The 22010-nt window shown below is 40.5% G+C and overlaps 3 protein-coding genes across 3 annotated transcripts; 1 reads left to right on the forward strand and 2 right to left on the reverse strand.

The window, feature by feature from the left end:
* Positions 1 to 95: 95 nt before the first annotated feature.
* prpf38b (pre-mRNA processing factor 38B) lies at positions 96 to 5024 on the reverse strand. The gene is made up of 6 exons (XM_085805691.1): positions 4591 to 5024; positions 4057 to 4125; positions 3649 to 3800; positions 3216 to 3276; positions 1819 to 2054; positions 96 to 1572 (listed from the first exon to the last, which is right to left on the reverse strand). The coding sequence occupies exons 1-6, from the start codon at positions 4798 to 4800 to the stop codon at positions 879 to 881; spliced, it is 1422 nt and encodes a 473-aa protein (XP_085661817.1). The 5' UTR covers positions 4801 to 5024; the 3' UTR covers positions 96 to 878.
* Positions 5025 to 5428: 404 nt separating this feature from the next.
* LOC146971268 (EEIG family member 2-like) lies at positions 5429 to 13210 on the reverse strand. The gene is made up of 11 exons (XM_085805692.1): positions 12963 to 13210; positions 11458 to 11578; positions 11124 to 11153; positions 10520 to 10636; positions 10101 to 10147; positions 8801 to 8904; positions 8468 to 8563; positions 8180 to 8357; positions 7701 to 7837; positions 7033 to 7096; positions 5429 to 6746 (listed from the first exon to the last, which is right to left on the reverse strand). Exons 1-11 carry the CDS (start codon positions 13106 to 13108, stop codon positions 6704 to 6706), a joined length of 1083 nt encoding a protein of 360 aa, XP_085661818.1. The 5' UTR covers positions 13109 to 13210; the 3' UTR covers positions 5429 to 6703.
* A 2480-nt stretch (positions 13211 to 15690) lies between these two features.
* On the forward strand, positions 15691 to 21974 carry LOC146971269 (mitochondrial adenyl nucleotide antiporter SLC25A24-like). Its single transcript, XM_085805693.1, has 10 exons — positions 15691 to 16090; positions 16507 to 16633; positions 16730 to 16817; positions 16986 to 17097; positions 18122 to 18280; positions 18378 to 18530; positions 19110 to 19217; positions 19397 to 19564; positions 19715 to 19865; positions 20322 to 21974. The coding sequence occupies exons 1-10, from the start codon at positions 15923 to 15925 to the stop codon at positions 20501 to 20503; spliced, it is 1416 nt and encodes a 471-aa protein (XP_085661819.1). The 5' UTR covers positions 15691 to 15922; the 3' UTR covers positions 20504 to 21974.
* The last annotated feature ends 36 nt before the right edge of the window (positions 21975 to 22010 follow it).

The following is a 22010-nucleotide window of genomic DNA, read 5'->3' on the forward strand; positions in this document are numbered from 1 at the left end:
TTCCATTCCATGACTGATAGCCTTCAGTCAGTTTCTGTCATCTGTGCTTGTATGACATTTGACTGCCCTTTTCCTTGAAAAAGAAGTACACATACTGTTCTTAAAAGTGTTTTAATAGAAAACAAAATGCAACAGAGCAGTAACCCAATCACATCACAAGCAGGGCTCAAGTGTGTGTGGTAAAAATTACCCTTTGCATACTGCCCTTTGGAGGATTAAAACATTCTCAGGCTGTCTACACCTGATCATCGTCAGAATTACTTTGCGCTGGTTTGAGCAACCGTTGTGCTGCTTCACTCAAATATGAACTTTAACCGCTCACTTTGGACTGTTGAAAGCATGTTGAAGCAGAATACAGCGGACAGAGAAGCTGAAGTATAAAGAAATTCCATACTTATGCACTGTAGTATTCGTCAAATTTTTTAAAAAAGGCATACATTGGCTTTTGTACAGCCTGTACATAACAGTTATTCTTTATAAATTATTTACGACAGTGTTGAGCTGAGCTTTCAGCACGGACCACACCCGACCCAGCAGTGAATGCAACTCTGGCCACTTATCATGTGTAGACAGCTTCCAAAACATTATATACAAACCCATATCGTCCTGGGGCAAAACAATGAACCATAGAAAATTAAAATGCCATTTTTGCCACTTTCCAAATTTCAAGTGAAGACTAACAATGGTCTAACTGGGAGTGAAAAAGGCAGAAAAACATAACATAAAGCAACATTACATTGGCCAAAGACAACAACTCCAGATGTCCGATGTGCTAACATTCCTACTTTTTTAGCACAAGTGACGGATCAGACAACTGGGTAGAAAAAAGGAAGAAAAATACAGGGAGTAGAAGAAGTAATATTGCTGCCAGGCGACATTTACTCAGTGCTCTGACTCCTTCTGCGATCACTATGTTTACTGTGGTCATTACTGGACTCACGTTGATGATGACTCTTCTCTTTGCTACGACTACGCTTGTGAGATCGCTGTTCTCCGTCTCTCTCCCTGTCTCTGTCTCTACTGTGGCTGCGCTCTCTTTTCTTGCTCTTCTCCTCTCCACTCTTGTGCTTCCTCTCCCTGCTTCGACTCCGGCTCGACCTTTTGGCCTTCCTTTCTTCTCTGTGCCTCTCCCTGTCGTCTTTATGCCTCCTGTCGTCGGTCTCTCCCCTGCTCTTCTTGTCCCTGGACCTCTCCCTCTCAGTGCCTCTCTCTTTATGGTGATCCCTGTCCTTCCTCCTGCTCCTGTCATCCCCGCCGTCTCTTTCTTTGTCTCTGCGTTCGTTTCTTCGCTCCCGGCTGCCGCTGCGACTTCTTCTACGTTCTCGCCTGTCTTGGTTCCTGTCTGCGCTGCGGGATCGCCGCCTCTCCCTCTCCCCTCGGTCGCCTCTGTCCCTGTCTGTCCTGTCTGTCCTGTCTGTCCTGTCCCTGCCCTCCCTCTCCTTCCTTTGCCGGTCACGCTCCCTCTCCAGCTCTCGGTCAAAGCTGGGGCCATGGCGATCTCTCTCGCGATGATGGCTCCTGCTCCTTGACCGTTTGGGCGATCTCCGGGGGCTCGGTGTCCGTCTGGGTGTTCTGTGGACAAAGACACAATGAGGGTTGAACCATTAAACAGACTCATGGTTCAACTTCCAAAACCTGTTTAAAAGTTTTACAATTCATAAATCAATAAAGGTAAAAGTTAAAGTTAAAAAAGAAAAGATGGGGGGAAAAAAAGATGAACCTTTTCTTTCTACTCAGATACATTAAAGACATTGATGGAAACAGATTAGACTGTCTCTGGCAAAAAAGATCTTACACTAAATAGTTTGAATCGTTTACCTGGAGCGCCGTCGTTCCCCTTGCCTCCCTGCCTCTGCAAAGTTGGCCTCCTCCTCCTGTGGCTCCTTCTGAGCAACCTTTCGAGGCCTTGCCTTCATCTGCGTGTCGATAATCTTCTGCACAGGCACTGGGATACGGGGGAATAGAGTGGAGAACCACTCCAGTTTGGTCAGGAAGGACCGCAGCATCTCTCCAATAGTCATCACACAGCCGCCTCCTGCCTTCACGTCGAGCTCCTGGAACCAAACGGTGGGAGAGAGGCACAGAAAAACTCTATCAGCACAGACGGGCAAGAAGAATCTGACAGTTTTTTCAATATTGCTTCATATCAATAAACAATTTGTGATGACCAAGTACTGAACCTTCACCTCTGTTCATCTAGCTTAATCTCTCATATCAATCAAATGTTACCAGAGGAAACAATAACATAAAATTTAACAGAAAGTTTGCCTCATCTAAGCTGTCTGGCAGTTCCTGAAATCTGTACCTACAAAGTGAGCTTTTGATAAACAAGCAAAAGTTATTTAATTTTTCTAGTGAACGTTCCTCCCTCCTTTCCTTCAGATGATCTAAAAGCAGATCATAAATGAAGGGAAGGTGTAGTAGCAGAACACTGAGACAAATCCTTATTGAGTTGAAGGCACAAAGACGGTCTCCTTACACCACATTGACATCTTCAACACGATAAAAATGCCCACAGTGTAGGCACAGATTGGAGGAGGTAGGTAAGTGCACACCAGTTGAATAGTTATCAACTTTATATTGTAGAGAACAGCCGCTTTGCACTCACACACGCAACCCAACAGTGCTGAGATACAATATCCAATTCACCTGCTGCACAATGGGCATCTAAAGAAAAAAACAGGGGAATTAACCAGTTGGGTAGGATTTCAAATGATCAATTCAAATATAATGCAACAGAATATCAAAAGGAGGCCTGGTTGCACAGTCTGGTAGCAAATTAGATTCTAATCAAGTATGAATAAAACACAAACGTTTCCAAAATTTGGAATGTGTTGTATATTTTGTGATGCATTTCTGTCCATGTGAATTCACCAATTGTGACTTATCCAAAATTTTGTTTTGTGCAACAAGTCCTGATAAAAATCTTGTCAAAAACAGAGAGCATGCCTTGACATCACATTTGACTAAAAGGTTGACTCAGCATTATTGTGGTACTTACCCTGATAAAAATCAGCAGCAGAGCAGTGAGCAAGTAACCTAGCTACTCGAGTTTAAAGGACAAAACTGGGGACAATTAAGCCAAATGAAGGCAAAGGTGAAAAATCAGCTCTGAGCATCACAAGGGGGGGGAAACGTAGAGCTTTTAACTGGTATTGTGTGACTGTATATAATGGAGACAAAGAAACATCAAAGTATTACCCGTGGTGACATACCTCCTCATCATCCAGGAAGCCGTCGTACCATTCAATCAAGTCTGATGGGGGCTGAGTGTACCTGAGGTAAAGCACAATACAAACATTTACATCATGTTGTGATGCTGCACAAGTTCAACCTGATCCAGTGATTATCAATGCTCAGAGTTTAATATAGAATATAATCTCAGCAAAACTTTTCATGATCTTGCTGCAGCAATTAAATCTGCCTAACAACCTAAAAAAAAAAAAGTTGTGGTATCTTATTAATATCTAACATTTATTCTAACATTTGTTCTAAGAATAACTTCAATGCAAAAAAGTCTAATGCTCTAAATCATGTGTGGAAAAAAGAAAGATTCTATGCAGAAGGTTTACTATTCAAATACAAAACAAGTGACATCCATCTGGTGTCACAGTGCTTACATTTTGCAAACTGCCTCCTCCAACATACCTTATGTACATGAAGCCAAGTGCTCTGATGTATGGGGAGTCTGTGTGAGTGATCAGACCCATCAGCTGTTTGCGGGTCAGCTTGAGTGTAAACAGTTTGTACAGAAGACAGAAAGCAGTAGACACAATACCACCGGTCCCAACTCCACGCACCTAATAAAAATGAAGACATAATTGAAAAACACATGACTGCACATGATCCATACCTAACCTATTCATGACTGACTCTTTGGCAACACACCAATACAAGAATCAACGAATATGAATTAAAGTTGCATTACCTGTTGGTCATAGTAAGTCATTTCCAAAACCAATAACTTTATTTATCACGCTGACTGGCAAGTAACATATACAGGGAGTATAAGATGGGGAATACTGGGAATATAAAAAGCACGTACTTCTCACTTACCCCTCCGCACATTCCAGTCTGGCCCGCGGTCTTCCTGCTCCCCTTTTCCCAAGGCTCAACATGAGTCACCTGTAGGCACATGGCAGATGTGTAAGTTGATTTACCATCTTACAAAAGAGAAATGTGAAGACCACCGAGGAAGTTATTAATATTGATAACACAGCTGAACAACTCTCCACAAAAATGTTGATCTATTCAGATATTTCACAGTTTTGACCTACACAACCATGACAACAGCCTCCAAAACCTGACCAAGTGTGAGTTAACGGTTAACCACTGTGTTTACAATAGCTGCCACAGTCGCAAGTTAACTTAATTTGAAGTTACCGGCAAGAGATAATTGCCATTTTTCCTTTTACGCAATTAATTGAAATATGCGAACATACAAACGTCAAACGTGTAGTTAAGTTATGAGATAAAAGTACTGCTGTCTGAGCCAGTTAGCCCTATTTATTTAACGACTGCAGCACACCGCTGCCCGCACAGCGCCGTGGTTATCTAACTAGCATGCGGGTTAGCATTCGCTAGCGTTACCTTGAAATAGATTTCGTCCACGACTTCATGGTAGGTCTTCAGTTCATAAAGCTGAACTTTAAAATACGGCGAGGACAGCACATTGGTAAGAATCATTGGGTTGAGGTTCATAGTCTTTTCGTTGCCCCACAGGGGCAGTGAATTTCCATGTTTTCCTGGTGCAGGCTTGCCAACGGCCTGTGTTGGTAGCTGGTTTCCGACGTTAGCCATGTTAGCTAAATCCCACGCCGCTAAACTTGGTTTACAGTTGGCGTCCTTCCGTTTATAAAGCCATCAATATCAGGTAGTGACTTGTCGGTGTATATCAATTTCGTCCGTTCGGTTGATGCTGAATCGTGATGGAATTGATTATAATAACTTCCCGCCGTCGTTATTGCTGAGGTCCTGCTGCGAGGTGGAACCGGAACTGTACCGTCGGTGCTGCAGTGAGGACTGCTGCCTCTGGAACCGTTCATTCGTCACCACGGCGAACGTTTCGCTTTAAAAAATAAAAGCACATACGGACAAACCAACTGTATGAATGCCATTTCACTGCACAAATGAATAAATTGAAGGCTTCCATACACGTATTGTTTATTGAATTCATTTGTAATCAGCCTATGTTTATATATTACATTTAAAACATGTTTCGCTTTTCTTTTCAATCAATAGACATTTACTTTGAAATGAGTCTTTTGACAAACCGGAAATGTTCTTGTTTTATTTCACAATGCCTCCTCTGCAACTTGAACGGCAGTTTCCCAATTTCAAAATACAATTTCACCTCCATTTTCATCTTAATAATTCATTATGGCACGATAATCTAGAGTAGTAAATGAAAAAAACGCCAAAAAACAAAAACATTATTATACTTCTTTTATTATTGTGTAAAATCATCCCTCATACATTCCCTTTGCAAAATGCCTGGTGAGATACAACACAAAAGCAGTAGGAAATTCCTCATATCCATAGTGCATGTCCTTTTTATTTACAGCTTTGGCCTTAAATAAACCACAAGATCCAGCATCTTAAAAACAGCATAGAAAAACATCATGAGTTTTACACAGCCGACATTCATTGCATGTGCCATAGCTTATATACTACAGATATGACTTCTTAAGTGACAGCAAATATACAGTTTACTAAGTTTGGCACATTTACAAAAACTGTGATAAAATGATTTCACAGACAACACACGCACACACACACATCTGTGTGCACACACACACACACACACACACACACACACACACAATATGTATCATATATCACATAAAGGAACAAAAATAAAGACTTAATGGTATTTTAAATAAAGTTATTCTCCTTCACAACCAGGTGAAGGCGTTTATATGTGAAAGACTTGAGCTACTGACCCACACTGGTGCTGTAACTAGTGTATATAAATTCCACACAGTTACCGTAGTTTTCTATTGCTTAGATATATGAGACAGCATGTTTGGACACTGTTCCTCCAGCCACTTAACCTATTATCAATTATGCCAGAGAGAGAACGGGACTAGTTACTATCTCGCACACTCATCTTACATGATATTGTGCTCATGTAATATAATTAGCAGTCCCTCAGCTTTTAAGAGCTTTTAACATCAGTTTAAATCTGTCGAGGAAAAACACTAACAGGAAGATCTGTTGTCAGATGCAATCCACTTTGTTCTTTTCTTTTCTTCTTCTTTTTTTAATACTAAGACTAACATAGTAAAATAGTTAAACCAAATCAAATTTGTACCAAAACAGAAAAAATATTGGATACATTAAGGTACTGTTGAACAGGTAAACCCCCCTCAACTTTCTGACTAAGAGAGGTTAACAGAGGAATCACAGGTGTAATCTCTCTCTCTTTTTTAGGAAGTACAATAGTTGGCATCATAGTTCAGTTATACCAAAAGTCAGTATCATAATACTCCAATAATGTAGCCTTCAACTCTGCTCCTTCAACACTAGAGGGCTCTCCTAGTCTGCTGGTTGAAGAACAGATGCGAAGTGACTCCTTTAGACAAATGAAATCTCCTGGAGTGAGGTGGGAGAAAGTTCTGATGGCACCTTCACACCTTAGTCTTGTGTCCCCCACATCAGTGTAACACAGCACCGTTTATGTCAGACACATGCTTCCCAGAGCCTAGCGCTTGATCACCACCTGCTCAAAGGCTCCAGCTGCAACCCTGAAAGAGAATGCCACAGTGTGTTACATGACAGGAAATGTGGGTCGTTATCTGATCTGGCTGTGGGGCTGAATGACAGGATAAAACCAAGACAAACACAAAGCTAATACTCTGTTGTGTAATTGAGAGGATCTTCCTTTAAATTTTTCCAGGTTACAAATAAACTCGATGATCTACTAAAGATTCTGATCTGTGAAAAAGCATTGCATTTTTCTAATGAATTTATAATTTGTGTAAATGCTCACTGCATGGCATCCACAATCCATTATTATGTAATCACACCCACCTCGTGTGCTGGCTTCCCAAAGCTGTACTCCCACCAGGACCGACAAACAAGCTGAGCCCCTCCTCTGTAGCAACACACACATGTAGACACATTAGAAATAATGAATCTGCCAATCAACTCTCCCAGTTGGTCTAAGAATGCCTGACTCACACTTGCTTTCTAAGATTTCTAAAAATAAATGACTATTGATTGGGGGATGTTTTAGGAAACCTGCTAAGACAGCTGGCAACAAACCACGCAAGAACTTCCAGGGAGTTGAGTTACTGATAGTGGAGGAGCACTATGAAAAGACGCACTTATAATCTAAAAAGGTTCAATGATGAGGACACAATCTACATCAATAGTCCCCTAGTGAAATCTTAACAGTTTGTAACATGGCAGCCACATGGATACGAAAATTATTGTGTTCATAAAACTGATAAAAACATTATACGCAAATCAAATAAACCCTGACATTCAGGCTGATGAGTTTGTGAACAAGGTCCTTATTGATTTCCGATTCATGACTTGCTATCATAACATCTAATCATCATTCATTATGTCAGGGAAGTATTCAGAGACAGTGTGTTGCGACACATAAACGTAATTTGATCCCATGAGCTTGATGGTAGGAATCTTTCCAAGCCAGTCGTCTTAAGTGCACTACGTTAGGGATTAAGTGTACACACCCTCTGCACTGGAGTCCAAGAAGCCGTGGCTGAAATCCTGGCTCTGTAGGATTTTCTCTATTATGTCATCAGCATCCACCCTGGTGGCATCGACTCTCTTCAACTGATTCTCCACTGAGTTCTGCTTAATGGGATGTCTAGTGAAGAAACAGAAACAGGGTGGGATATAAGAAATATGACCTTTGTAAGAAAACAAAAAACACAAGAGAGTATATTTTGATGACTGCACTGTGAGCTCCCGATCTGTTCACATTATTACACAGAAGTAAAAAAAACTGAAAAACAGAAACTATGTTAAAATAAAAGGTAGGCAGAAAATAAGAAATAAAAAAGAGGTACATTTTGATTTAAATCTATTGCAATGTTTTGTAATATCCGGCCATTTTATTAGTATAAGGCCAGTCAACAAACAAAGAATCATGAATATAAATGCCGACTTCTCCAAACTGGATCAAATTGTTGGTGTATTCGCACATTACCTTATAGCCCTGGCAGGTGTGGAGGGGTGTTCAGGAGTGGACCTGTTTTCCTTCTCTCCTCTCTCTACCTGCTGATCACAGGGTTCAAGGATGCTGCCAATGCCAGTTGAGGCGGATCCTCCTGACGCGCTCCGCCGATGGCTCAGATCTGTTAAACTGGAGTGATTTGAGCTATAACCTGCAGGACAGAAGGAAAAAACACCACATGATGTGATATGGTTATGATTTGTGCAATTGGTGCTATAATAACATTTTTTGGGGGGATATATGTATCTCTGTGTTTAGTACCTGAGATTTTTGACTGTTGACTTGCATAGCTGGATGTTCTGGAATGACCATACACTAGCAGCTCCTCTGGAACTGATACTGACTTCCCTGGAGTCTCTGAACAAAAAAAGGTTGTTTGTTGTTATAATCATTTTCCAGTACATAATGCACACACCACACATCCATAGCCAGTCACTGATAGCTCTTCACAGTAAAATGGCAGAATACTTTTTGTTTCTTAATTATGCTCTTAATGTCCAGGCCTTTCAGTGGATTTTAAACACATTACTGTTTCCTGCATCATGGTGTCTATTGAAAGACAAAGTAAGCTCTTCAAAGCAATAGTGTACATACGGGGGCGTGAAAGGGATATGTGCATATCTCCTCCCTTTCTGTCTTCAAGGAGACGCTCTGCTTCAGTTTGTGGGACTCCCAGAGTCATGGCTGTAGATGGAGGACTGTAGATAAGACAGGAAGCAATGAAGTTACTTCGGAGCAAAGGAGTGCCTTTGTGACTCTGTGTCACCAAATGAAAAGGGAAGGGAAACAGCCCCGTCAGCTGCTGGATCAGCAGCAGGTATGTTTGCATTAGCACTACAAATCTAGAGAGCTATGTGTATGTTTAACAATTTCAGACCTTGGTGGATCATAGTTGTGGTACAAAAAAAAACATGGTCTTCCTATGAGCATAGAATTCTTTCAGAAAATCTAACTAAAATATTCACATGCGTATGTAATCACCTGCCTTTGCATGTAAAATCATGCTTTTTTAAATAACTAATCACTTAGCATATTAGTTATGAGTGCATTGGGAGTAAGTGCAATACAACAGCATGACAACTGCCTCTAACCAACTCCTGGTTTAACCTACATTAACACAGGAAACCCCAATTCTCTGTAACTTAGATTCTATGTTAGGCACAGGAACACGGGCATAAAGCCAAATGAAGAATAGCGGACAGTGAAAAAAAAAAAATGTTGCGCGTCATCTTTCCATTGTTCACTGATGTAAATCCACACAGTGAGTAACACTGCGTGCGTGGGTTGAATGACTAGGCTATCCTTAAGTTTACACTTCAACATCTCCTTGGCAGCAACATGTGTGTTATTAAAGTAGGAGGGAGTGGGAACATGACAACATAGAGAGACTCATGTTGTTGAATAAAGCTGACTGTTTGCACATGGTGCTGCTTTTGCAGCGACATTACATCACGTCCTTTGTGGCAAACTGCTCAACTACTTCTCTTGACTTCAGGCAGAGTTTATCACATATCAGCTGTTGGTCGCTTCTGAGGTTGGGCAAATGAATGTCGAGGCCGGGTGTTATTGGCTCTTAGATAAGGTGTGATAAGTCCTCAGCTACAAAATAATATTAAATGACTTTGAACTCTCGTAGGTGTTCACTCACTTTTGGCATATCATACAAGAGAAGGTACATAGGTGCTTTCAGTTTAGTGACAGACAGGATGTGATGAAAAAACCTTCCCTAGTGGTTAGGTGCAGACTTTTGGTCACACAAAGTATACTTTCATCATAACCACAACTGCAAAGTTTTTTAGTTTAATACAGGAAACTCAGTAGACACATCACGACTTTGTTAGTTACACTTTTCAAATTATATAATTATTTGAATTAGGACAAGAAAAGCTCTTACGTCTTAAAACAGGGATCTCCAGACATAAGCTGCATGGTGATGATAACCTGTAACACAAGAAAAAGAACAGTCCCATATTTCAAAATTGTTCCCATGTCTTCCGTGGCCCAGGTGCTTCATAGATGACAAGCTGAGGCATGTCTTGCATCATCTATGAAAGTATTCAGTTTTCCATTCATGCCACAAATCTATTTTTTTCATACAGAAGTATCTATGGCTTCTAGTGAACTCAAGAAATTGTGGCTTCCTTTAGAGCTACACAGTTTCACAGGTGTATGTGGTTTGCTTATCATATACAAACACATTATTGGACTGTAAGAAAAACTTTGGCAGTGTGACGACAATGGCAGACGCCTCAGGGCATTTCCCACATTTCTAAGAGGAGGATTGTAGAGCTGTGTATTGCTTCACCAACATACCTTGAGAATTGAGTTATCCTGCCTGGTTCTCTTTGTGTCATAGCCCTCTAGGAGACACCGTCGTGTGGTGCTTCCAGACCCAGCAAACTCTGACAGGTTCAAGTCAGCAAAGCCCAGCTGCACACAAGATCAATCCATTTAAATTGTTGAGCAGTCATCTTAAAGGCTAAATACAATGTAAACTGTATTGAATAGAAAGAGTGCAGTTTTCTCTCTTTATATACTTAAGAATCTCAGGCAAAAGCTTTAGTAATCTGGTGTTATAAAACATACAGGAATCATCATCTTGCATTCCAAGTCAGGTTAAAGGAAACAAAGACAGGATGTTCAACAGTTAATTATTTAACTTATCACTAGAGTTATTGGTTAACATAGAGTGGGTTGTGTTTTGCTGTTTTTTTCAATCAGTAACCCTAGCCGGAAACTAGAAATAAAAACATTCTTGGCACATAGACTGAAGTCGCAGAAATGTCCTGTTTAAGGCCGACTGTTATCAAAAAATGTAATGATAAGATTGTTCTAATGGGTCGCTGATACTTAAGCTGCTATCATGTTTACAAGAATTGGAGGATACACACTACAGATTTTAGAGGAGAAGTATTACCTTTGCAAATGTTTTTCCGCCCTTCAACTCCTGTAATGACAATAACAAAGAAATGAGTGAGGTTGAATTGACATTTCTTTCTATAACACACAACTTTTTTCATCAAAACTCTTGTGACTTTTTGCTGTATGACCGTATGACCATTGTATGCACAACACACTTAGGAGCTATGGTATGGTTACAAATTAACAGTGCTTCTGTTCTTATACATAAACATTTGCTTGGCAAAGTTGACTCTCAGTTAACTGCCTGTACTCTGCTACGGAAACCATTACTATGCATTTTTATAGTGTCAACAAAATAGAGCTTGATGGAAGAAAAAAAAGTCCTGTACCTTGCGCACAGAGACGCGGCACACACAGGGGTCTAGTACACCTGTCCCAGCGTTGGCACTCATCTTACACACAAAAGAGAATCTCTTCTTCCAGTGTACACAGTTAGCTTGGACCGGCTCCCTGTGAAAGAGGCACATTAAGATGCATTAGGTCATGCAGAAACCAATACATGAAGACATACTGGAAGCTGAAAGAGCCGACATAAAAGACAAACTATCAGACTTATGGGTTTCCCACAGAATATGAGAATATGTCCCAGACTACCCCAAGAGTACTCCAAGCAGAGTTTTGCATGTGTCTTTTATAATCAGTAAACATAGGAACATGCAGTGAGTTGTTACTTCTTTAAATCTGTGTGAAGTGAGTTCAAGCTTTAAATTATTTCTTACAAAACATACTGGATGATGTATGCATTAATTCTTTATAAACAGTTATAAATTCCAACAAATCAGATTGGATCCTAACTATGTGCAACCATTGTGTGTGAAGTATGGCCTAACTTTCTGTCATGGCATGGGTCTCGTGAGTGTACTTAGCTTATTCATCTTAATTTAGAGGAAGGTTGTGGTTTGTAATTGGGTGTTACTTTATGTTAATCTGATTTCACATCATGTTCGGGATGCACAGTAGACAATGCTGATCACTGGCAGCAGCAACAAGTAGTCTCTTGCTTCGTTTTTACCACAGGAATGGAAATAAATAAAAAAAACGTGTTTTTTTTCCCCTAAGTGTTGTCACTGACTACAAAGTTAGGGTTATCATTATGATGGTACATGACTAATCCTACAGGATTAGTTCAACAACAGCAGTGGTTGGAGCATGGTAAATTAAGAATACAGTGTTTACACCATAGTATCTAGGCACAGGCAGTTGCCATGGCAAAGCCTGGCGGTTGACATGAGCTGTGACTGTGCCCGTTTTTTCCAGAGTGACTCATTTAAGTGCTACGAGCGGCGGGTATAATCATAGAGCCGAGGACAGTAACCTTGTATGCTGCTTTGCAATGGAAGTAAACTGTTTTTTGTTTTGTTTTTTTGAATATCACATAACAAAAGTGACAAAGAACAGAAGAAATACCTCTTCTATTTAACAACCTGTCAGTTTCATTTAAAATCACGTTAGTCGCAGCTCCTGGATTTGCACTGTCCTGCCACTCAGCAGCAAGTGTACGTTAGACTAGACAAACTACTACCAAAAACGGTTTAGAAACAGAGTTTATAGGTATATAGAGTATCTTTGCTACTACTACTACTACTACAATGCCTGTACAACTATTTATAAATGTTAGGTTAGCAATAGTTAGCTACTGTAGCTGTTCTGTTGTTGTGGCTTAAATTGATCTAGGTAACGTTAACGTTACACTTTAGTTTAAAAGAAACGAAACACTTGTCCAGAGTAAACTGAGGGAGGCTAACAAGTTAGCCAAAACAAGTTCCACTTAAGTTTAACTTTAGCTTGCTTGAACAAGTGAACTGCTGCTATAAATAGAAAAAAAAAATCTTACCGAGTCGACTCTTCGGCAAAGCCTCCATCTACGAGCCTGGTTTTACAGAATAAAACTCCGTTTACGAAGGGAATCGATGACAGCTCCTCCAGGTCGAAGTCGACTTTAAATTTAAATTTCTTTTTCTTCGCCAGAATGAATGACATGATGTTGGCTGAGCGGTGGAGAGTGTGTGGGACTCGGCTGAAGTGGAGAAGGTGTCAGACAGCTGTACAGTGTGTGTCTGCGCTGCTCGCTCGCTCAGCTGCTGTAAATTATCGCTGCACGATTCAAAGTTCAAATCTCCTCCTTCCCACCCACTGAAAAATATAACTGATGACGTGAAAGAATCCTGCGTCTGGACTGGCTGGGATTGTCCACTTCACGTCGTCCACAGCGTGACTGAAACCCACTCACAGCGCCCACAGACAGGAGAAATACCTACCACTTTCTCCAAAATGCCAACGGAGAAGTGGTAAACTGTCATTCATCAGGCATGTGACAAAAAACAAGAAATGAAAGACAAAGGAAGCATATCACTACATTGTTCTGTTATGTAAATTGAGCTTACATAGACATTTCATAACCTAACATTGACTTAGAAAAGTAGTCACATTTCCTTAGTTTTTATTTTTTTTATTTTCTTCTTTAAAAAAAAAATTAAAAAAATTTACAGCAAAAGTGACAAAAAAAAACACATCAACACATTGTGGGTTACATAGCAGAACTGTCCTTTATGGAGAAACATGTCTTTTTCACCTCACTGTGGGCAGCTCATGATCCATGGCATTGGCAGCATAGGCAAGATGTGTTTCAGGTGGGGCTTCCTTACCCCTTGACATTTCAACTAACCCCAGCTGAGCCACCCGTTGTTAGCCTACTAGGAAACCATGAGAAAAATTGTGCATGTGACCAAATATTTAGGAGTAATCGGGGAGGAATGCATCATTTCATGGAGTCTGTGAAGGTAAGAACCACATGGGTGAAGTGGTTTGACATTTAGGCCTATGTCCAAAAAACACATTTTCACTCTCGAAAGTGATTTCAGGCAATCACAAGTTTCATGTGAATTGTGTTTAGACCAAAAGAGATAATTATACATTTGTTTTATACATGAGTTGTGGTATGAGCTACAACATGAAGTAGTAAACCTTGCATCAAATTGAACCATTTTAGTTGTGGGGACTAATAAAGTCAATATGGTAGCTCTGGGGTAAATTTGTGTTTATTTATTTATTTTATTTTATTTTATTTTATTTTATTGTCTCGTATGTACTGGTCTGCGTTTTAACTGTTTTAATTGTCTGAATGAGCGAGAGACACCTGAATCTCCCTACTGGGATTAATAAAGTATCTATCTATCTATCTATCTATCTATCTATCTATCTATCTATCTATCTATCTATCTATCTATCTATCTATCTATCTATCTATCTATCTATCTATCTATCTATATGCCGTTAAATCAAGATTCTGGATGTTTATGATTACAGTAGGCAAAGCTGATAAGCTAAGCTTTACTTTCAAAGAGAAAGATGAGGGATTCTTCCCAAGATATGATGTAATCGCAAAACTCCCCAAACTTCACTGAGTTGGTGGCTCAGCAGGAGGTCCCAGGCAGTTTTTTCCTGCAACCTGGACAGGTGGAATTGAGTAAAGGAGGAGCGAGATGGATCGAGGGGAAGGAGGGGGGTGGCTCAACTTACCCCGCTCCTATGCTCAATTATTTACCCCATACACAGGGTAAGTTGTGCCACAAGACAACTTTTGTTGGACATGCTATATTATCAAAACTGATATTTACACTCATTCTGTTTGTTTGTAGTGATGCACAACATCCTGAAATAAGTTGGCAACAAAACTATAATTGTCTTGATGTATTGATCCTGAATATGAAAAGTGGGTCATCTTACTCTTACCCCACTCTCCCCTATCATGGTCCATTATACAAAATGAACCAGTTTAGAGTCTTACTACTACACACACTATATCACTGGATTGCTGTACATAGGCCTACTACAACATTATAATATTTCAACTGGTTGACAGTGGAGCTAATTTGAACTACTTACACTGTATCTGCAACACATGAAAAGTGATTAGGCTACAACCTTTAATGTAATGAACTTAAACAAGTATTTCCACATTGTTGCCTTGGTAGTAGGCCTAGTATTATTGGAAATAAAAGTCTTCATCGATGTACATGGTGAGGCACGAAAAAAAAGTCTAATTCTATGAATCCAGTGTGGTTATTGGAAATGTAGAAGTTTTCAATTAAACTTTACAAACATAGTTACTTTTTACCACTGTATCTGTGGGCTTTCTCAACAATATTGACCTGATTGAACTAAAATCCCCTGGAGAGTTAGTACCAGAAATGTACCAATAAAATTAAAGTGGCATGGTGATAAGCCCCTCATTCTTGCCTGCATCAGACATTGTGCGAGGAAACACCGCCCTCTAGTGACGACCAGCGGCATTGTGTTGTAGGAAATACGATGCTGTGGTTTTCAAATGACACGTCCTTCTAGATGGAGAGATTACATTTCCTCAATAATGCACCACCACACACTACACGGAGCAAACCTCATTATAAAACTTAATTAAGCTCTCTACCAGAAGGACTAGGCAGATTACATTTGTGCTTACTTGGTGGTTGTTTATTTCCCCACTTTTCCATTTTGACCATCTTTCCTGATTTTCCTGTAGAAAACATCGAGTGGCTACGTAGCCTTGTTGCTCCGCCCTCAGTTGCTGCAGTTGCCCTGAAACGCCTCGGATCTCACCTCAGCACGGAACCAGCCTGCGCGTTAAAAACCCGCTGCAAAGTCGCGCTTTCCGTCGCCAACAGCGGGCTCACATCAGGATTTCATCGGGCTCTATGAATGATCATCAGCATGGAGTAATAATAACCGCACAACATCCTCGGCGCAGCAGGACGGCTCGTTGCACGCACACTGCTTGCACATTATAGCCCTACGATGTATCAGGCTTTACTATCAAATGCCCGGTGCTGGGATGCCGACAGTGAGAGGTCATACCAGGTCCTGTTTGAGAGGCTCGATACCAACAAAGATGGGAAGGTGGATGTCGCTGAATTGCGAGCGGGCCTCAAGGCGATGGGCATATTCCGGCAGGGTGCTGCACAGGTAACATGTCAGAAGCCAGAGGGGGTTTTGGTGGTGGGGTGGGGGTCTTACAGATCCTGACCTGCTTGCCTTGCATGACATTCCTCAGCAGTGTGACTTAGATGTGCATCTCAGAAAATTAGAATATCATGGAAAAGTCAATTTCCAGTAGTTCCAAGTCAAATAGCCCCACCTAAATATTGGGTGCATATAGATGGACATACTTTCAGAAGCCAACATTTCCATACTAAAAATGCTTTTTAAATGGTCCTTTGATTCTGTGTGTAATGGATCTATATAATGTATTAGTTTCTCTTTTTGATTTGAATTTCTGACATAAATAAACCTTTCCATGATATTATAATTTATTGAGATGCACCTGTATGTATATATATTTGGATGTGAACCACTCACTGGATCTGATCTCCTCTCTGCAGAAAATCGTGTCCTCTGGTGACCAGAACAAAGATGGCAGTCTGGACTTCAACGAGTTCACCAGGTACCTGAAGGGCCACGAGAAGAAGCTGCGGCTGACTTTTAAGAGTTTGGACAGAAACAACGATGGTAGGTAATGAGTGAAATGCTGTGACACATAAGTCACATGTCCAATGTATGTGCCGGTGCACATTTCTAATAGAGTTTTTCTTATGTCATGTGTAGGCCGCATTGATGCCTCAGAGATCCAGCAGAGCCTTGCAGAGCTTGGCATAGATCTGAGCAGAGAGGATGCCCTGAAAATCTTACAGAGGTCGGCCCCCCACTTACAGTCATTATTATTTAGTTTGTCCAAACAAACACATTCCCTGTGTGTGATCCAGAGGCTTTATTTGGATCACAGTCATTAATAACACACTGTGATGCAACATAATACGCCATCAATTCAAAATTGAAGAGATTTTTCTATGTTTTCTTTTAGTATGGACATTGATGGCACCATGATGGTGGACTGGAATGAGTGGAGAGAACACTTCCTGTTATACCCTGGCCACAACCTGGAAGAGATCATACGCTACTGGAAACACTCCTCGGTATGGGATATATACACACAAACACTCCCAAACACACACACATACAGAGGCAACTACAGCGCACTGAATCACGTGCAGTCTCGTCCAGTGTTGGACATTATGGATTTTCTCTGCAGCCCACATTTTGGCAGCAGCTTCGACAGACTAAACCGTCTAAAATAATCAGGTCACAGCTCCACACTCGGCTTCACACAGCTTGCCCTTCTACCTCCTCGAGCAAATAAAGATGTCACGGACTGATTTGTTACTTGTTCTGCAGAGGATCTTTGCTCCATTATGAGCGAAATAGAGTCTCTTGACAGACCACGTGTCCAGATGTTTAGAAATCTTCTCTGCGCTGCACATGTGTAGCGCCTTGGTAACTGCATTCTCATGCCATTCATCTGACATCACCGTGATCACAGGACACACATAACTCAAGCCTCTCCTCAAGTGTCTCCATTGTAGCATGTGTGTTAAGTTGCCACCGCACCATGTTTGGCACAGGCACCTTTATGCTTTTGGGAAAACACTGCACATGTTTATCTGAAACAGCTAAAGCATGCAAGACGTGGGCTCAGTCAGCTCAGTGATTATGCTTTCCCAAGCACTTGGAGCTAAAGGATAAGGAGCTCATTGTTTGTCTTCATTGTTTGTTTGTTAAAATTCTAACAACCACAGCGCTTTTTTTTTTGTCTTAAGCCATTTCCTCACAGTTGGTCTTTTTTTGCATACGTTTGAACAAATACACAGTGAAGAAGAGTGTCATGCTCCTGACGTTTGTATGTGTGAAACCTTACATTCAAGGTTTTCTAAATGTTGTCCTCCCTCCAGTGCACAGTTTGGCAACAGGTTATGCATGACTGCGAAAATAGGCCTCAAAAGCAGAAGTACTAACATGTTTCGTTTTTTTTGTCAGATTGTCAACCACACAAAGAGACTCTGCGTTACGTGCACTTATGAGTGGTACATTTTCAAAAAGAGAGATCATACAACACTTGAGTGTACTGTGTGTGTTTATTTACATAGCTTTTGTATTCACTAGGTGCTTGACATTGGTGACAGCCTTGCCATCCCCGATGAATTCACAGAGGAGGAGAAGAGCTCAGGCGTCTGGTGGAAGCAGCTTTTTGCCGGCGCTGTGGCCGGGTCCGTGTCTCGCACAGGCACCGCCCCTCTGGACAGGGTTAAAGTCTTCATGCAGGTGAAATATATGTAGATGACAAATGCATCCTATCCTTCAATAGATGCATGTGCAAATGTCCTTTTACATTTTTGTCTTTTTTTTTTTTCTCCTGCAGGTTCACTCCTCTAAGTCCAACAAGATAAGCGTGATAGGGGGTTTCAGACTGATGTTAACAGAGGGAGGTCTAAGGTCACTGTGGAGAGGAAACGGAATCAACGTTTTAAAGATTGCTCCTGAGACGGCAATCAAATTTATGGCATATGAACAAGTAAGGAATTGACTCTGTTATATTATTAATGACATATGTTTATTAAATATATTGCATGCATGTTATTAACTATTTATGCCTCCACACTGGAAACAGCCATGGCCGGAGGCATGTTTTTGTTCATTTTCTGTCCATCTGTCTGTTCGTACATCCATACATATGCAAGTTTTTGCAAGTTCATTTTCATGAACACCATGTCTCAAGGCTGACTCGAGGGGATTTCCTCAAATTTGGCACAGACATTCACTTGGACTCAAAGACAACATTTTTAGTGGGTCACTGTGACCTCATGTAACAAGCTTTTGAACATAACTCAAGAATTCATTAGCTAATTATCATACAATATGACACAAATGTCTATGTGATGAAGTCATGATATTTTTTTTAGTTCAAATGGCCAGAGGTCAACTTGACTGAGACAACATAATGTCCTGCAAAAACACCGGCCATTATCTAGTGCTTTAGCCTAACACAGGAAGAGAAGATTATGACCATGTTTCCTGCAGCTCGGCTTCTTGTTGAGGCAAGCAACTGTGATCCAGTTGTTCTAGTCTCTCCTTTTGTTTTTTTTTGTTACAGTATAAGAAGTTGTTGTCATCAGAGGGCAAAAAGATTGAGACACACAAGAGGTTCATGGCTGGTTCTCTGGCTGGGGCCACAGCGCAGACAACTATCTACCCAATGGAGGTAAGACAGCCACTGTAATGCATTACTGTTTCATCATACAGCGTCATTTGTGGAAAGCATGAATATGAAATGCGCTTAAAAGTTTTTCCCATAAACTTAAATAAATACCAGACATATCTGTCTGACTCTGTTCAGGCTGAGAGTGACTCACTCATTCTTTTTTCTTCGGTACTGTTAAGGTATTGAAAACTCGACTGACTCTGAGAAAGACTGGCCAGTATGGAGGAGTGTTTGATTGTGCTAAGAAGATCCTGAGGAACGAGGGGGTCAAGGCTTTCTACAAGGGCTACATTCCAAACTTACTGGGCATCATTCCCTATGCTGGGATAGACCTCGCCGTTTATGAGGTATGCAGCCTGTGATATTTCACAACAGAGTCCACTTTGTGAGATTAACTCATTCACATGCACAATCAACTAATTAGTCTTGGGACTGCAAAAGAGGCATTTCATTTAATCGGAGAAGTAAATGTCTGTGTTGTGCTGATGTGTCTGCAGACTCTAAAGAACACTTGGTTGTCGTACCACGCCAAAGACTCGGCTAACCCCGGAGTTCTGGTGTTGCTGGGCTGCGGGACCATCTCTAGTACCTGTGGCCAGCTGGCTAGCTATCCACTTGCACTCGTACGTACACGGATGCAGGCGCAAGGTAAACTTTGATGTCCGAGTTCTGTAAAGGTTTCTGATATTTTATGTTAATTTAAATACTTGTCTTAGAGCTGACTTGATGTAAATAGAGGGAAGGACATCCCTCTCGCATTGGATTCTAGATCCTGAGATAAAAGTACAATTTACAGTACTTCCTAGTGGCATTGTTATTATTATATTATTTATACATTATATTATTATGTAATTGTCCACACAAACTAGTAAATTGTAATTACATTAATACAAAACTGGCTTTTCAACAGAAATCCTGTCTGTGTAAACTGTGCATATAAGTTTACTGATATCAATATGCGGTTATTCTATCTATTGAACTGTTTTTTGTTTTTTTTTAACCTTTTCGATTGTGCGTACTAGATCAGTATAGCTGTGTATTCCATAGGACACAGAAATAAAAACTGAAACAACACTGCCTCCTTAACTTGGTGTATCTTTGCAGCGTCTCTGGATGCGTCAGACCAGCCCTCCATGACTTCTCTGATGAAGAAGATTGTCGCCAAAGATGGGTTTTTTGGACTCTACCGTGGCATCCTGCCAAATTTTATGAAAGTCATTCCTGCTGTCAGCATTAGCTATGTGGTTTACGAGTACATGAAGACTGGTTTAGGAATCTCCAAATGATGGTGTAAGCAATTTAAAAAAAAAAAGAGAACATTGACCTCATTTGTCAGACTTGAAAATGTCTGCACTAACTCCAAGGAGACAGGTGGACATCAACCTTACAGAGCATGACGTCCACCAGCTGGCACAGGAGATCCGCGAATGGGAAAACTGCATGTGTCCCATTAAGGGTTGTCTGTCAGTAGCATTAATCATTTGTGGTGAGCATGCTTTAATTTTTTCCTGCTGTTACAATAACACACTCGCCAAATTTACACTCTCCTAAACAAGACTTGACACAAAAACAGTACTGTACAATAAACATGCATAAAAAGTAGAAATAATAACATATATACACAACAGTTTAATCTGTCCGACTGTTATTCTTTCAAAACTGTGATCAACCAAAATGGTAGCTCAGTGGCACATACTTGTACACAAAAAAAGTTTGTCTTATTTTAATATAGAATGAGGAAGAGACACTATGCCAGTTGTAATGTTTGATATAACACTTCTTGTAAGTTGTGAAGAGCCTCTGCAGAGTGACATCAGCTCCAGACAAACACTGCTTCAAGCAGCAGCTGTCGCCTAAAAATAACTGGCCCTGAAAAATCAATACTTGCTAACACTGGAATACTGTGTGCACAAGACACACACACACACACACAACACACACACACACTTTGTGCAATATGAAAATCACTAATTCCACATCCTGTGTGTTATCTCATGATCTTTTAAATGTGCCTTACAGCCACTTCATGTGAACTCTTTGTCATCAGCAGATGCTTTTTTATATATATACATAGTATATGCTATATATAGGTTTACTGTATGACTGTAGTGTACATGCATATATATATATATATATTCATACATCTTTGTGTAGTCATGGTTATTTATCAGTTTGAATAATGGTTACCATCATCTGTTTGTAGTCATTGTAATTTATGGGTTTTAAACATGGTTTTTACCATACAACATAATGCCAATTTAAAAGAAAAAGGAGTACTGTTTGGTGATTGGACTGAAAAGCTTGTAAGGAGCATATTTGGGTTTTTTTGTGTTTTTTTTTACCTTGGTCACTTATCATTTCACTACATCAAGGCCCCTACCTTGAACAGACACTCTCTCGCTCACACACACACACACACACACAAACTCTCTCTCTCTCTCTTTCTCTCTCTCACTCACACACACGCACATGCACATACAGACAAGTGATGGGAAGTTTTTATTTACCATGGAACATGACAATCGACCTGTTAACGTGGTACTAATACTAAAATGAGCCCTATTTGATATTTTTTAACCTGTAAGTGTGGAGCCACCACACAGAAGTTGAATATGGTTTTGGTGGGAAACTTGCATGAAAACAATGGTTCACTAATGTGAAATTTGGCCCCTCAAAGTGGAGATTATTATTTTGCAGATTATTGAGATGGGCGAACAGCCCGACCTAGTGGTTAATAAATACAGAACATGGGGAACAAATTTAATGGCCTTGGTGTGTCAGTACTCTTGTAAA

The sequence above is a fragment of the Trachurus japonicus genome, chromosome 17, assembly GCF_045865225.1.
Source record: "Trachurus japonicus isolate A0001 chromosome 17, Traja_1.0".
Lineage (NCBI taxonomy): Eukaryota > Metazoa > Chordata > Actinopteri > Carangiformes > Carangidae > Trachurus > Trachurus japonicus.